The following is a 16,891-nucleotide window of genomic DNA, read 5'->3' on the forward strand; positions in this document are numbered from 1 at the left end:
AGTTGAACGTCCGTCTCTTAGAATCCGAGCTTCTTGTCTTTGTTGTTTGTGCGAGAGCACGAACAATACAAAGAGGGTGGAGTGTACCTGCAAAGGCACTCCAATGCTTAAGTCAGTATAGTGTTAAATTCAGAACTGTCCTTCAAAGAGATACTTTACCTTTCTTTTATAGATATTTCTTCGTCCGTTACATTCTGGGTGATCAATTGTCAGTTTCTGCGATGTTTGGTTTTGTAACCGATTTTATCATACCGTTTGAGACGGGGTTGAGTTACTGCCATGTAGTGTTAATGATAGGGTTTATCACCGGGGTAGAGGCTTTGAGTTTTTCTATATGCACAGCTGTGTTCTTGAAGAGCTGAGAGTTAGGTTACCCTTTACTGATTTCGAATGTCAGGTTTTGAGACAGTTGAACTGTGCTTCGTCGCAGCTTCATCCAAATGGGTGGGCGTTCCTTCGTTCTTTTGAAATTCTAATGGAATTTCTGGAGGAGGTGCCGTCTGTGGACCTGTTCTTTTCGTTATTTCAAGCCAAGGGGGTGTGGAAAGGTAGTTGGATAAATTTCAATAGCACCCCTGGATTTGGCATTTTCAGATTGTACAAATCTTCTTTCAAAGATTTTAAAGAGATGTATTTCAAGGTTAGAGGTCTGGAAAAAGATTTTCTTTTTTTCGTAGATGAGAATCTGGCTGAGAAGTTCCCATTGTATTGGTGCTCGGAACCTCAAAATATACTCGGACCTGAAATTATCTATTTCCCGTGGATGTGAATAACATCAGATATATGACGAAAAGAAATAAATAAATTAGCATATGAAAATTTGTATTCAAAATAAATACAAATTTATCATCAATAACACCTAATTCTATTCAATCATGTACTACCAATTATCAATATAGCAGGATAACAAAAAAACTTCCTAGTCCATTTGAATAATCCTACTACCAAAAAAACTTCCTACACTGATTGATCAATACTGATTGATCAATTGGAAGGTTTCTTTTTAATCCTACTACCAAGTTTTTGTCCCAAATGGTTTTGCTTGGAGAGGTTTTAACGAGGCTAGCCTACCTGCAAATTTGTATTCAAAATAAATACAAATTTATCATCAATAACACCTAATTCTATTCAATCATGTACTATCAATTATCAATATAGCTCGGAAAATGACAATAATCGTCTAAAATCGCAACCTGCCCCTACTCGGCAGTTTTCTCAAACCGAAATGAAATATCCTCATGATCATTTCCTATTAATCAACAAACAGCTTTTCCCTAAACGGAAAACACTACCATTCAAACACATTCAAATCCATAACAAACATCAAAGTTCAAATAGCTATCCATTACAGAATAAAACAAAATAACTAACAAAATAAAAAACTACACATTATCAGCCTGATCTTCAACGTCACCATCATCTTCGACCATCTTGCCATCACGAACGACTTTCCCAGGGTCCATCCCGGACAGATCAGCCTCTGGCGCCAAAAACTTCGCCTGTAACAAAGCCCTTTCAAACCCCTCAACAAAAGAATCCAGAATTTCATCAACCTTTTTCTTCTCCAACTCCTTTAATTGGGCAGTCACCTCAATTAGACGAGATTGTATACTCGCCAAATCACTTTCCTTTTTCTTCAAATCCTCCACATCCTTAGCATAACTATCTTTAGTCTCCTTCAATAACTTCTCGGTCTCAGTTAAACGCGCCTGAAGCTCGGCAGCAGCACTTTTACTCTTAACCAACTCTTCCTTCAAAACAGAAACCTCTCCTTTTTCTGTAACAACTCTCTTATACTTCAACTCTTGGCTACGCCCAAGACTCGCAAGGCGCAGACCAACAACCTAGAGAAAGCAATAAAGCAAAGTTTATAAGACTACCAAAGAGAAAACAGAAATAAAGCAAACACGGTCACCAATTACCTGCATATACTGCCCAATAGCCATGTCCCCAACCTCCTTTGCGAGAGAAACATCAGCCGACGAATGACAATACTCGTCCACCACAGCCATATAAGAATACTCTTTTCCCCACACAGAAAATGCCTCACTTTGTTCAGAAATTTCATGGAGCCTTTTTTTATTACCCATAAAAGCTTGTATTTCCTCCAGAGGAACCCCTAACTCCTTTTCATCAGAATCATCGGACAACTCAACAAGGTCGGACTTCCTTCTCTTTTTCGCAATCACCTTCCTCCGACCTTGACGAGGCTGAGTAACTTCGCTAGTCCCAGCAACCTTCTCAGCATTAGAAGATGATACCTCCTTCTCCAGATTCTTATTTTTGAAACGTGTCCTAAGGGACGCGGCTGAAACACCGAGATATTTACCACCTGCAAAACACAAATAACATCAGATATATGACGAAAAGAAATAAACACATTAGCAACAACCCTATAACTCACCCAAATATGTTACAACAGCATCTTTATCCTCTTCCCACTTCAGAAGCTCATACATTGAAATCAGGTCTCCCTGACCAATATTTTCAACAAGAAACTCAATCAAACAAATATTTCTCTGAGAGATAACTTCAGGTCCGAGTATATTTTGAGGTTCCGAGCACCAATACAATGGGAACTTCTCAGCCAGATTCTCATCTACGAAAAAAGAAAAATCTTTTTCCAGACCTCTAACCTTGAAATAAATCTCTTTAACATCTTTGAAAGAAGATTTGTACAATCTGAAAATGCCAAATCCAGGAGTGCTATTGAAATTTATCCAACCACCTTTCCACACCCCCTTGGCTTGAAATAACGAAAAGAACAGGTCCACAGACGGCACCTCCTCCAGAAATTCCATTAGAATTTCAAAAGAACGAAGGAATGCCCACCCATTTGGATGAAGCTGCGACAGAGCACAGTTCAACTGTCTCAAAACCTGACATTCGAAATCAGTAAAGGGTAACCTAACTCTCAGCTCTTCAAGAACACAGCTGTGCATATAGAAAAACTCAAAGCCTCTACCCCGGTGATAAACCATATCATTAACACTACATGGCAGTAACTCAACCCCAACTCCAGCATTCTGCCTCACTACCTTATTCACATCCACCTCCTTAACCGCAGCCTCATTACAGAACAACGACACCCGAGACCTCACATCATCCCCAACCCAGTCATAAGACCAATCTATCTTAACTTTCTTCTCCTTCTCAAACTCCATCAGAAACAGTAAAACAAACATGCAACCAAGAAATACAAAGAGACGAGGGAAGAAAGAAATCACAAGAACACAGACATAACCATACCTCTCTTGCTCATTCTTCAAACAGAAGCAGAAAATCAAAACGCCCAAATTCCAATCAGTAGAAATAATTAATCACAATCGAAAACGTTCCAAATATCACCCTGCCTCAATCACATCAAACGGCGAAAGGAGCATTGGAAACCATCAAAATATTAATGAACTACCACTCATTCTCTCTCCTCAATAAAAAATGGGCACGATTTCCCACGTGGCACAATACAAAGTTAATTTAATGAAGTACGTTGAACTGGGGGCTCACTCAGTAATCCACTTTACCGAGTTATAACTCATCACAAAAGCTCAACCTGCTTCATTAAAAAACTTTCCTCAGGCTAAGCTTGGGGGCTGTGATATGGTCACCATTAATACGAGCTATAACTCGGCCTCATGACCGTTATTGGCAGTCACCATAACTCGTCATTTTTCGTTACTGCTCTGATCTTATGAGCTATAACTCGATGACATCAATACTCTTATCATAACCGACGTCTCAAACGGTATGACAAAATCGGTTACAAAACCAATCATCGCAGAAACCGACAATTGATCACCCAGAATGTAACGGACGAAGAAATATCTATAAAAGAAAGGTAAAGTATCTCTTTGAAGGACAGTTCTGAATTTAACACTATACTGACTTAAGCATTGGAGTGCCTTTGCAGGTACACTCCACCCTCTTTGTATTGCTCGTGCTCTCACACAAACAACAAAGACAAGAAGCTCGGATTCTAAGAGACGGACGTTCAACCTTGCAACCCATAGCTCGGCCGATTCTAAGGAATTAAAGCCGATCTATTTCCCAGGTAAGATCAGAACTGAAAATTATAAAACCAACTAAACTAACCAATTTTTTAGAAAAGGTAAAATAAAATTATATATATATATATAAAAGAGTAAAAATATCCTTATTTAATATTAATTATTTTATTTTATTTTTTAAAAATCGATCAATTCAATTAATTTAGTCATTTTCGATTAAAAAAGATTAAGTTTGAACGAATATATATCGCATGTCATAATTTTATCGTTTAATCATATATAATATCTTGTCCAAAAATATTTTTACTCCATTTTGTTATAGCATCTACCTTAGCTTATATCATGTACAAATACTCACACTATCACGGCAAACGATTTGTGGACTTTTTTATATATATTACCCGTTAATAATAGATTGTTACTTCTAGCATTCTTCTCATTATAATAAATTTTACTCTCTTTTTTCATAATTATATCGATCAACTTAATTACTTAGTAAAACTCTTTTTATTATACATCATAATAGCATAGAAATTAATCTGAAAATAGTTATTTGTTTAGTAAACAATGTGAATAATGTATTGTAAAATTAACCTAATAAAAAAAAATAAAGAAGAGAAGTTACTGTATATTTAACTACATTGTTCACTAAATTTATTATATACTTATACTTTTTCAAAACAAACAAAAATAATAGTTAATCAGTAATGCTAGCAAAAAAAAAAATTAAAACTTATATTATTTATCATTTATTAATATTATTACGATAATTAATAAATAATAAATTCTAACTATTTCTTTTGTCTTCCTAGTATTAGAGATTACCATCATGCTTTCCAAAACGTACAAGTAGTTCTCTGAAATATGACTACTTCAAACCCATCCGCCATCAGAACACTCATTATAATGAAAACCGCCATTATTGCTTTTCTAGATTAACCTCATTGAATTTTTACTTGTTTCATCCTCGAAGACTCTGGAATTTTTTCTTTGATAAGATATGGGATCAGCAGAAGCCATGTGTGCAGCGTGCTGTCTACGAAGCTAGTAGACAACATCCTTAAACCCTTAGCTTCACGTAACTAAGGAAAAATACTCATAACGCGTTAATATTCGTCGTATAAAAATAATAGTTGAGAATCATTAACTAGTTTAACATATTTGATTGAACTATTTAATATATAATACATCCAGATCTAAATTATCATGAAGACATTTTCAAGAATGACTGCAGGTAGGACTGACGACTTTGAAATTTTTTTCCTTGTAATGATAAGATGTGAAGCTAGTAAAAGTCATGACATTCACGCATCATATACTTTTCAACAAGGGTAGGCATTTCCATAATTTCACGGTTAATTGAAGACTAATTAAGCAATAAGCAGTATAAATAGAAGCAGGCAAGTGTGTGTTAGAAGTAGTGAAGAGAGATTGAAATGAAAATGGCGAAGCTTGTTGTGTTGGTAGTGTGTGCAATTTGTGCTTTAGTGGGAGTAGTTTCAGGGCAGAGTGCTACGAATGTGAGAGCGACTTATAACCTATACTACCCGGAGCAGCATAACTGGGACTTGAATGCGGTTAGTGCGTACTGCGCCACCTGGGACGCCGGTAAGCCCCTCGCATGGCGCCAGAAATATGGCTGGACTGCTTTCTGTGGGCCTGTTGGGCCTACGGGCCAAGCAGCCTGTGGGAAGTGCTTGAACAGTGGCGGAGCTTAGTTCAGACAAGGGGGGGCCATGGCCCCCCCAAACTTTTTATAAAAAATTTAGTAGTACTTTTTCAGAAGATAAAAAATAGTTCAATTGACTTAAATACTTTACTATGACTTAAAGTATCTAATAAATTCAATAAACAACACTCTCTCTATCTTTAAGTTCAAATATAAAAAATAGATATTTTTATTTATTTAATTTAATATTATTTTATATTTTACTATTTATTTAATTTAATTTTTTATATAATAAAAAATAATAGAATATTCAATAAGTATTAATATTATTGTATTTGTATAAATTGATAAAAAAAATTCAATAAATATTATAAATTTTAATATTTGTCCTTCTAACTTCTTCTTTACATATTTTACAAATTTTTATATAAAATAATAATGAAAAATCAAAGAATTGATACATTTTTTAAGAGAAAGACTAATATTTAAGAAGGAGAACATATAACTTTTACAATATCAACACCTGTAGATAGTTCTTCTACTTTAATAAATCACAAAGAAAGTGAGATATAACTTTCAAAAGTTCAAAAAATTACATCTGATGACTTTAACTGACGCATGAGCAAGTAGAGTTAGTAGGTTAATTATATTAGTTAATTGTAATAAGGGAATATAAGTCCCATATTGTTTAGGATAGTGAACTTTGTGTTATATTTTAGTCCCACATCGTCCGAGTCATGAAGGCTTTTCCTTCCCCTACTAGTATAAATAACTCATGTACCTTTTATTTATGAAATTGAGTTGAAGTTGATTTTCGAATATGAAATAAGCTGTGTGTTTATTTTTCTCTAGACTCTTTGAGAGTAAGAGGTGCATCCTTGGCTTGGCCGACCAATGTGAGTTTATGGCTATTTTCACCATAGTGGGGTTACTAACCTCGCCAAGATTGGTGAATCTAAACTATGTCACCATAGTGGGGTTGTTAACCTCGCTAAGATTGGTATTCCAAGCGACGTTAACCTCGCCAAGATTGGTATCCCAAGCAACGTCCCGGCGTCAGTTTGGTATCAGAGCAAGGTCGGTCCTTGTGGCCTTCACCTTGCTTTAGTGGAATTTTATTTGATTTGTGGGTGTAGGTTTTTGGCATGGATTCGCCAATGAAATCTTTTTGGTGTGGATAGTAGAGTTAGTAGGTTAATTATATTAGTTAATTGTAATAAGGGAATACAAGTCCCATATTGTTTAAGATAGTGAATTTTGTGTTATGAATTAGTCCCACATCGTCCAAGTTATGAAGGCTTTTCCTTCTCCCACTAGTATAAATAACTCATGTACCTTTTATTTATGAAATAGAGTTGAAGTTGATTTTTGAATATGAAATAAGCTGTGTGCTTATTTTCCTCTAGGCTCTTTGAGAGTAAGAGGTGCATCCTTGGCTTGGCCAACTAAGATGGGTTTATGGCTATTTTCACCATAGTGGGGTTGCTAACCTCGCCAAGATTGGTGAATCTAAACTATGTCACCATAGTGGGGTTGTTAACCTCGCCAAGATTGGTGATCCAAGCGACGTCCTGGCGTCATTAACCTTAACTTTTTGGAACGAGATCTTGAAAAACGGCTTTAAATTTGGCAATATCACCCAAACCAGAGAGATGAGATTAGACGAGCTTATCTTAAATGGGGTTCATATTAAAAATATTTTGACAATTATTTTCTATCTGGCCCCCCCAAAATTTTGTTTCAAGTTCCGCCACTGTGCTTGAAGGTCACTAACACAAGAACGAATGCTCAACAAACGGTTAGGATCGTTGATCAGTGCAGCAATGGAGGGCTGGATTTGGACATCGGTGTTTTCCAGAAGCTGGATACGGATGGTAATGGGAATGCTCAGGGCCATCTCACGGTCAACTATGACTTTGTTGACTGTGGTGACTAAGCTTGCTTCTTTTTATCTTTTATATGCCCTTCTTATTAGTAACTAAATAAATGTACTCATCTTGATTATACCCTTTACCATTGTGCTGGTATGGTGTTTCGTTTACGAATTATGACTAAATAAAATAACAATGTGATATATGATTTGTAGACTTGTCTATAATTAGCCATAAACATTAAACACAATGGTATAATTATTAATGCAACTTTTTAATTATACGGTTTACAAATTTTAAAATGATTTTAATATTGACACACAAACAATATAAATAGTTTTACACCATCATTCAATTACATTTATGTATTTTAAATAATAAATTAAAAAAATTAACTTACAATTTTATATTTATGATTAAAAAATTCTATTAAAATATCCAAATGTTAGTTGATTCACGTAACTCGTCATGTAGGATTTTTTTTTTTTCTTTTTAAAAGGAACACTATGGTAATAATAAACTTATGGTGACTCAAATCTTTATCAACTTGTTATGGCGTTAGTAAGCGCATTACTCCGTGATGATTATGTTCATGCAAGCAGGACGCAAGAATTTTTAGAATTTTATTGAAATCGGGGAAGGATTCAATCAAATCCTATCTGCCAAGTGACCCTATCACTTTCTTGATATCTTGAAATTAAACAAAGGCGTGTGTTTAAACAAAGGTTTAGCCCATGCTGACGTGCTCCCAAGGGCACTGACTGTGGGCCTGTTGGTCCTCAAGAATATTTAATTTAGTGCAACAAATGCTTAAACTCGTAACATATGCTGCAGCCGAGGCTGCCTCGCAAATAGCTGCACCCGGGTTCAAGTCCTATAAGAGAAAAAATGAACCCTTAATGAATTCATGTAGTGTGTGTAAGTATGTTGTGTGGGTGTGTAATACATGAGTAATGCCTAAAATTAGAGACTGTCTAATCCAGTTGATCAAAAAAAAAAACTCGTAACATATGCTCGATCAGTCCAAAAACAAAAAAAACATTTCAAGGATGTGGTTTGCGGCTAGCTTAGCTTTGTGTGCCACCGTAATAAGTATCCTATAAACAGATTCGTTCGAATTAAACAAGTGTCTTCAGATTTGTAATAAATTAACTCTTACCGCCCGCCGCCGACCAAAAAAGAATATCTTGTAAATTGAGATTGATAACTTGGATTTAGATTTAAGTTAACAATAGGCGCATTTGAGTTGAGTTGGTGCAAAGTGAAGTGAAACGGTAAAACAGTAAAAGAAAGCGATCCAGAAACGAAGTGGTAGAGTGGGTTGGTGTGTTGGAAAGCAGATCCGCATTGAGATGGTTATGGCGAAGGTGAAGAGGCAGAAGCTGCAAGCATGCATCACGTGCCCACTCTGCCACAAACTCCTCCGAGACGCCACCACCATCTCCCTCTGCCTTCACACTTGTCGGTCTTTCTTCTTTCCTTCTATAACACCACCATTTACTTGTTCATATATTCTGAGAACTGAAATCAGTTCTGAACCAGTTTGCAGGAAGTGCATATATAAGAAGCTTTCAGATGACGAGATGGATTGTTGTCCAGTATGTTATGTTGATCTCGGATGCCTTCCACTCCAAAAACTCAGGTTCATTTAAATTCGTGTTTCTCTGCAATTTCTAGTTAAATTCCTTCTGTTCATAAGTAATCATGCAGGCCAGACCACAATTTGCAAGATATTAGGGCCAAAATATTCCCTTTTAGGCGAAGAAAAATCGATGCTCCCCAAGTTGTTCCTTCAATAACCTTGCCTGCAAAGAGGAAGGAAAGATCACTTTCATCATTGGTGGTTAATGCTCCCAAGGTTTCAAATCAGACTGGCTTCACAGGCAAGAGAACAAAATCTGGCACAAGAAAGGCAGCTGAAGAAACATATGGTGAACATAATCTGGTAATTGATTGTTGAAAATGAAAGTCATACATGTGACATGGACACTGGGACTGAACTTGTAACTTCATGGAATTCAATTCTTGATAGTTGTTACTGTTTTCCTGTGATACTGGCAATGCATGATCAGTACATTGTTGTAGGGTTCTTTTGTAGCTGATCCTTCTAAGAAGAGGCCCAATGAAGATACAGAAAACAGTATGGAACTTGCAGAAGGGAAGGGTGATCTCTGGACGCCCTTGAACTGTCTCGTTGAAGCTGCCAATCGAACAAAGTCCTCCAAATCAAACTCACAAGGGACTCCTCATGCCAAGTTAGAGTCTCCATCAACTGCTTATGGTGGACTAGACATGGTTGCAACCACAACCAAATCAGACCTACCTACTTCATTGAAGAGTGCATTTCACATGGTTAAAACTAAAATCAAGGATAATAGACATAAAAGGTTCGGAGCTGACAAGGAGGGACACACCCTGCATTCAGGATCTGCAGTGAAGCAAAAAAGGCCGCTGCGTCCTGTTCAGGAAAGAGCAGAAGCATCTGAGACATCTGCCTCAGATACAACAGGGAGCAGGTGTGATGGGAAAAACAGTCCTATTTGGTTTTCCTTAGTTGCTTCGGAAGACCAGTAAGTTAATTTGATATATGCATAAACCATGAGGTTTTTATTTTCTGTGGATCCTAATGAGTTGGATTGATGTTATGATTCAGGAAGGGAGATGTTCCTTTGCCACAGATTTCAGCATGTTATTTAAGAATAAAGTAATATTCTCAACTCATTACTTTTTTTTGCTTGTCCAATTCCCCTACCCTTAAAGTTTTTGCTTGAGTTTGCAATTTAGAAACTGTTACTTTGGAGTTTGGAGCATGAGTTAACATATTTTTCCTTTTTCTATGTGCCAAAATTCCTCTATATTTCAACAAAAATATACAAATATGTGGTTTTGTTTGTTCATTCATAATTTTGTAAACGGATTTTCAAAGCTGTTGGTGTAGTTGAAATTGCGCTTCAATTTTGCTAGGCCAAAAAAAAAAAAATTCAAACTTGCAGATTAAAAGCAACCTAAGAGGAAAACAAAAAGACTGCAACTGTATGAAAGATATGTATGTCTCTAATACATAACTCTATTCATCATGAATTACAGTTTGCGCACTCAACTTGTACATCTAAGTTGACATATTACGTTTATATTTTTACAGAACTTGGATAGTTATACACAAGCCTGCCTCATTGATCATATTTTGTATGTTCACCCACAATTTATGTTGTAGCAAGCAACTGTCTTTTCTATATCTATGTTTGGACAGCATAACAGGTTTTTTCCCCTTCACATTGGTCGTAAGCATATGATTCATTCCTTTTAATATTATTGCAGGGATGGTACTGTGCCTGTCTCATTTATACAAAAGTATCTTGTGAAGAAACTTAATCTAACAAATGAAGCAGAGGTGAGCTTATGATTTCTAATTTTGCTACTTGGTTATCTCTGAAAAATTGCTACAGGAGAGGCCAAATAATAAACTGGAATTACATGGATGATACCAAAATTTGCTGGATGTTAGAGATATAACTATTCACATTGTCTTCTCCTATTAGTTTAAGCTTTTGGAAGAAGTAGTACCATAATGTGGTATCAGAACTCTATATTCGAAAGGTCTAGAGTTCGATTCTTGGTGAATCCCAACAAAGAAAAAAAATAGCATAAAACAAATAAAAAGAGAAAATAAGTCCTATACAAAAAAATAAGCAAAGCCAAAAGAGGTTCTTGCTTGAGGGAGCATGTTAGAGATATAAACATTTAGGATTTGGATCCTCTAAAGTTTGAATTTCACTTTAGAGATTAAAGTGTAATCTTCTACCATTGAATAGTTTTTCTTTCATATTTATTATTGATCCCACCTATGAAATCAATGGTGAGAGATCACACTTTCCTCTCTAAAGTGAAATTCAAACTTTAGAGAATCCAAATCCAAACATTTATATTGTCTCCTTCTATTAGCTTAAATTTCTGAGAGAAATGACATCATGACATGAGTATCAGTAACATGGTATGTTTCTTGTGCAGGTGGAAATAATGTGCCGGGGTCAGCCTGTGTTGCCAAATTTGCAGCTGCATAACTTAGTAGACTTGTGGTTCTGCTCAGGGTCAACTACAAAGAAGATGCCGGCATCTGTGGGCTCCTCGGCTAAGGACTTTGTCATGGTTTTATCATATTGTCGAAAGGTCGTACCTCATTGAGATTATCATCCGCCCTACTACAATGTTGCCTTCCTTCTTTACATAGACATTCAACTACTTGATAAAAATATCTGATATATCCAAGCAAAGGAATATGTTCTTTGATTTCTGTTGAGCTCTTAATCCCTTTAGTTTGTTTCCCTCACAACCCGATAGCGTGTATCCTCCAATTTTGCACCTTATACTCTATTATGCTGTTACTTGAAGAGTGTACTCTATCCTATCCTCTTTTCTTTTGTTTATTTCTTTCCTTTTTTCCATATGACATGGTGTTATAGTGATACCGCAAAAATCAAAATTACGGCAAAACTGATTGGTTGGGTTAGTTTGTTTGTTTTCTTAAAACCCATAAACCCTTTGGGAAATTTTGCAAATCTTCTGGTCTTATGACTCAAATATTTCATTTAAGTAAACAAAAAAATGATGTCAAACAGAGCACCAAACAATCTCAAGAAATAAGTGAAATTAATGGCTAACTAACCGTACGAGAGTACACTCATTACAAGTGGAAAACACCACCTCTCTTTTTTCCCCTTAAATATTTGTTTATAGCAAATAGTATTACATGAATAATGCTGCTCTATATGCAATGTTGGTCTCTCTTCCCTCAACAAGGACATTGGTAAAGACCATATTATGAATTATTCTGAGCTTTTGTACCATGAAACTTCCTCCCAGCTTCGACAGCTTCCCTGTAAAAAATGACACATCGAGATACAATCATCCAAGATCAAAGTGAGTGAATAGTGATACGTATGAAGTATTTGTCTATAACTCTATGAAATAGTATGAAGACCTGAATGCATTTACTAGCTCCTTATTCTCAGGATCAAGCTTTACTCCCTCATAAAAAGCATTTGCAGCTTCATCAAACTTCTGCAACAAGTATAGCCAAGTTTAGTTTCTACAAATACATAGTAACTACGTTGACACATCCTGATGCTAATGTAAAAGGGAAAAAGGATTGATAGAAGGGCATGCCTGTAAAATTCTCAAAGCTGCTCCTTCCCTATAACAGGCTTTCGGCCAATCCGGTCTTAATATTCTGCACGCCTTTGCATCGGCTAAAGCATGCTCAGCTTGACCCAACTTAATCCAACAGAGACTTCTATTGGATAGCAAAGTACCCTCACTAGGGTCCAGATCAATTGCCTGTGAACCCATGGCAAAGAATAGAAGTTATTCAAAGGAACCCATCACTAGGTAAGTACACAACATTATGAAAGCACAGAAGAGGAAGAAATTCAAGAGTCAAATGAGAGAACAGGAGACTTTACTTGGGTATAAGAATCTATAGCCATGTTGTAGTCTTGCCTCCTAAAGGCCTCATCCCCTCTTGCTTTTGCTTCTGCTGCTCTCTTTTTGGCTTCAGGTGCCACCTGATAAGTTCACAACCGATTATGCAAGATGCAATGATAAATAAAAAGTCATTCATGTGCAGACCTAAAAACTTTCGCTAGAGAGATAGTTGACCATGTATTATAACAATGAATATTGCATTACCGATTATCTAAGAGAGTAAAATAGGGGGAAAGAGAGAAGAAGGGGGGGGGGGGGGTCTCGATTGACTAAACATAATTGAATTGTACTTACTTTCATAATTGAATTGTACTTGTCTATTTTATTGTATTGTAATTTTTACACTAGGCAGCTATATTCATTAAATAGTACAGATAAAACAGATTATAGTAAAACTAATATGCAATTAAGAAAGGAAATGCACACCTCAGGGACATTTTTCTGATGAGACACAGTAGTATCCTTCGGCCGGCTAGTTGTTGATTCATCCTGCAAATCGTACTTATCATTTTATTAAATAGTTATAAAAAAAAGGCCAGGAAAAAAATGCAAACAAACATCAAAGAGGGCTAGTAGTGAAATCTGTTTGTCGGCACAAAATTGTAAAACCATGGTAAAATTCAAGGCCTTCTTCTCTGTAAAATAATATAATACGAATATATTTACTTCAGGAAACTGAAAAAGCTATAAGCAATAGTGGCGCAGTAAAGAAATATGTAGTTATTGCCGTCGCAGTTTTGTAATTATTTGATTTTCCTGCAGCACTGATATGGCGTAGCTCAAACCAATTGGAAAATGAGAACTCAAGACTTTCAGTACCTGTTGCTTCTTAATTTCAGACTGCATATACTCGATTATCCCATCAACAGTCCAATTAGGAACGGCATCAATCTTGGATGTCAAGGGGAACAATATCTCAACAGCTCCACGATTGCCCCTTGCAGCTGCAACTTGTATTGGCTTAACACCATCCTGAAATGCAAACAGATTCAAATTTTACTCCAAATATTAACAAAACCACAGTGTTTACAACAACCAGAAGCACTCCATTTGACAATGACAAAAAAAATGAATGATACTGAAAGTTTGGATAGATCATGGAGACACAAACTAAATGATTGCTAAGCTCCTAAAAAAAGATGGTGATGAGCGAAAAAGATAACACAATATCTGTCTCTCACCTCATCGGACACATTAGGATCAGCTCCAGCTTTCAATAAGCAATTTATAATTTCCAGACTGCCATTATCAGCTGCAATGTGTAAAGGAGTTGCTCCGCCAGCACTAATATTTACTTTCGCACCGGCCTGCATACAATAAAATTCAAATATTAGGATCCAGAAAGAAGCACAAGATAAAAATCATAGGGAAGAAAGTAACATGTTACCAACAAAGATATACCCACATACTAATACACCCATGAAAACAGTACATAAAAGTTAAGTTGTAATAACAAATAAATAAATCAGTTTGTGCCTGCCATCTCTCACCTACTCCCTTTTAGGAGCTGAACTAGTTAGTATTTCGGTTTAGATTAACCATTTACATTCAATTAACCTAAAACTGAGAATTTAAGAATGGTCTGGTTACCTGAATTAACTCCTCTAAGCATGCCAGCGAGCTGGCTGCCACAGATGAAAGGAGTGGGGTAATACCATCATCGGTTTCAGCATTAGGCTGCAAAATAATACCAACAACATGAAACGTTAAAAAAACTACATAGCTTCTACAAAAATGGGGAGCTCCAAAGATCAACTAGAGGAAAGCATTTGAAGATTATGGGGGATGTGTGAAAAATCTCATTTTCTTTCCTGCTTTTAACAAAAATCCCAAACAAACAGAAGGCAATATACAGATACACTTACATTTGCACCATGTTCTAGTAGAACACTGACAGCAGCTTGTTGGCCATGACCGGCAGCCCAAACCAAAGGCGTTCCGGCATCACTTTCCAAATCAGGATTAATTCCTGTAGAAAGCAAATACTTGAGCAGCTCAGTATCCCCTACAACAAAGCAAAAGTTACAAAAACAAAGTCAGAAAACACAGAACAAAAAAGAATCCAGGTAACAAAATTTAATAATAGTTTTGCAAGATCACACAGTGTCAGAACCAACCTATCCCTGCAGAATGGTGCAAGGCCGTAGCCCCTAAATTGCTAGCTATGGTGGGATTAGCACCACGGTCAATGAGATATTTAGCAGTGGCAGTGTGCCCCTGACGAGCAGCATGAATGAGAGCAGTTTCCCCTGAAAAGCAATCCCAATTCCAAAAAGTTAGAATCTTGCTAATCAGCAAGAGCTTGTTCAAACTTCAAATACATCAATTGCAAAGCATGTGTATGAGAATGAGAAGCACACACCATCATCGTCTTTTGAATCGACATGGAGCTTCAATTCCTCAAGCAAGTACTTGCAAATCTCGGTCTGGCCTTCGCGGGCGGCGAAGTGCAGGGCTCCTCGCTTGTTTGCGTCCTTAATTGAGTCCACGGTCTTGGCCAAATCCTTGGACTCGTCCAGCTGAGTCGCTAAATCTAGAAAAAGCATGAAAAGATTAGTGCAGTTTGGAGGGCGATGATGAACAATGAATCGGAGTGAAGTGAGCTCTTACTCTTGAGGATATCAAGATTGCCGGTGCGAGCAGCGTTCAGAAATTGCTGAACTTTCTGCCTCACTGCATCAAAAGTTACATTTTGAAGAACAAACAATACAACCTCATAAGATATGAAGAGAGAGAAAGAGAAAGAGAGAGATATGAAACCTGCGAGAGCGTCGGAAGCATCGGGAGCCATAGGTGTCGACTGAACACTGACTTGAAAGTGAGAGTGAGTGAGAGAGAGAAAGCTAAGGAGGTTTCTGGGGTTTATGAATGAACGGTGAGTGAGTCTCTCGGTGTCAATGGAAAACAAAAACCCAAAACCTTGAACACGTTGTCGTTGAGGTTTGACGTATTTGTGACTTTGTTAGCCTCAAAATGTATCGTATTTATACACACCCTTTTTTTTTTCAATGAAGAACCGTTTCGGATTACGCTTCATTAGAGCCCAAACATAATTCATAACCCAACTTGATTAGTTTTTATTTTTTAACTTTTTATTCTCCCTCGCATACTTTTGGTTTCTCTCATTATTCTCTAATTTAACAGGTTAAAGATTAATCTGGTATAGATTTAAATTTTATTATTTTATTAAATTTAAATTAAAAAAATTAATATAATATTAATGTAAATCATTTACGGTAGATTTAATTAAGTATTGTCAAATTAATAAAAATGACTAATTTTTATATTTATTACGTGAATAATAAGAATTAAATTCTAAAATAGTTTTTAAGATTGGAGTCATACATTAAAAGAATAAATACTCAAAATGGTCCTTTAAATTCAAATCGGTATTCAATTCAGTCCTTGATTTTTCTAAATGACCAAATAAATCCCTAAAATTCAGAAACGTGCGTCTCCGTTAGTCCCTCCCAAAATTGCCGTCTTAACGTTGCTGATGTGGAACGTTAACTGCCATGTGGGCATTCCATTAAACGACGTCGTTTGAAATAACATCTTCTCCCCCTTTGAATAAACAATTGTTGTTGGTCCCCCCCTTCCACTTCAACGTTTCCCACCAAAACTTCAGAAAAGCTTTCTCTTCTCCGACGTCCGTTCATTCTCCCATACTTCCCACTCAACATTTCCTCGCCGAGGATCATCCTTGGAATCTGTTCTCTCCGGTCAGTGAAGAAGTTATCGACGAAGCATCACCTTCGTACACTGCCGACGGTAAGAGGTAACAGTTCAACTTGATCATTTTCTTCCATTTTTTGTATTTCATTGAGGGTTCTTGATACTTATGTGTGAATGCGTTGTTGTAT

General features: G+C 36.5%; 3 protein-coding genes across 4 annotated transcripts; 2 read left to right on the forward strand and 1 right to left on the reverse strand.

Moving 5' to 3' along the window:
- The first annotated feature begins 5,438 nt into the window (after positions 1-5,438).
- Positions 5,439-7,679, forward strand: PR4 (pathogenesis-related 4). The gene is made up of 2 exons (XM_088489462.1): positions 5,439-5,711; positions 7,422-7,679. The coding sequence occupies exons 1-2, from the start codon at positions 5,444-5,446 to the stop codon at positions 7,610-7,612; spliced, it is 459 nt and encodes a 152-aa protein (XP_088345588.1). The 5' UTR covers positions 5,439-5,443; the 3' UTR covers positions 7,613-7,679.
- An 878-nt stretch (positions 7,680-8,557) lies between these two features.
- On the forward strand, positions 8,558-11,957 carry LOC107645802 (E3 ubiquitin protein ligase DRIP2). 2 transcript variants are annotated; one of them, XM_016349920.3, is made up of 7 exons: positions 8,558-9,008; positions 9,090-9,189; positions 9,258-9,492; positions 9,633-10,117; positions 10,201-10,251; positions 10,866-10,938; positions 11,556-11,957. In XM_016349920.3, exons 1-7 carry the CDS (start codon positions 8,900-8,902, stop codon positions 11,727-11,729), a joined length of 1,227 nt encoding a protein of 408 aa, XP_016205406.1. In that variant the 5' UTR covers positions 8,558-8,899; the 3' UTR covers positions 11,730-11,957. The 2 variants fall into 2 exon arrangements, with proteins under 2 accessions (XP_016205406.1, XP_016205408.1); XM_016349922.3 differs by having other exon boundaries at positions 9,263-9,492.
- A 220-nt stretch (positions 11,958-12,177) lies between these two features.
- Positions 12,178-15,993, reverse strand: TPR10 (ankyrin repeat family protein). The gene is made up of 13 exons (XM_016349919.3): positions 15,789-15,993; positions 15,639-15,701; positions 15,391-15,561; positions 15,146-15,277; positions 14,894-15,033; positions 14,619-14,705; positions 14,210-14,335; positions 13,848-14,000; positions 13,455-13,517; positions 13,007-13,108; positions 12,711-12,881; positions 12,526-12,605; positions 12,178-12,421 (listed from the first exon to the last, which is right to left on the reverse strand). Exons 1-13 carry the CDS (start codon positions 15,817-15,819, stop codon positions 12,364-12,366), a joined length of 1,377 nt encoding a protein of 458 aa, XP_016205405.1. The 5' UTR covers positions 15,820-15,993; the 3' UTR covers positions 12,178-12,363.
- Between the last annotated feature and the right edge of the window lie 898 nt (positions 15,994-16,891).

Source organism: Arachis ipaensis, chromosome B6, assembly GCF_059453495.1.
Source record: "Arachis ipaensis isolate K30076 ecotype BB chromosome B6, ASM5945349v1, whole genome shotgun sequence".
Lineage (NCBI taxonomy): Eukaryota > Viridiplantae > Streptophyta > Magnoliopsida > Fabales > Fabaceae > Arachis > Arachis ipaensis.

Excerpts from the sequence above, each read along its gene's own strand:
- TPR10 (XM_016349919.3), bottom strand. The coding sequence starts at position 15,819 with ATGGCTCCCGATGCTTCCGACGCTCTCGCAG. Across the intron at positions 14,336-14,618 it reads GCTTAGAGGAGTTAATTCAG|GCCGGTGCGAAAGTAAATAT; the intron begins GTAACCAGACCA and ends TATTGTATGCAG. Across the intron at positions 13,109-13,454 it reads ATCAGAAAAATGTCCCTGAG|GTGGCACCTGAAGCCAAAAA; the intron begins GTGTGCATTTCC and ends TGAACTTATCAG.
- LOC107645802 (XM_016349920.3), top strand. The coding sequence starts at position 8,900 with ATGGTTATGGCGAAGGTGAAGAGGCAGAAGCTGCAAGCATGCATCACG. Across the intron at positions 9,190-9,257 it reads CTTCCACTCCAAAAACTCAG|GCCAGACCACAATTTGCAAG; the intron begins GTTCATTTAAAT and ends GTAATCATGCAG. Across the intron at positions 9,493-9,632 it reads CATATGGTGAACATAATCTG|GGTTCTTTTGTAGCTGATCC; the intron begins GTAATTGATTGT and ends ACATTGTTGTAG.
- PR4 (XM_088489462.1), top strand. The coding sequence starts at position 5,444 with ATGAAAATGGCGAAGCTTGTTGTGTTGGTAGTGTGTGCAATTTGTGCT. Across the intron at positions 5,712-7,421 it reads CTGTGGGAAGTGCTTGAACA|TTCCGCCACTGTGCTTGAAG; the intron begins GTGGCGGAGCTT and ends TTTTGTTTCAAG.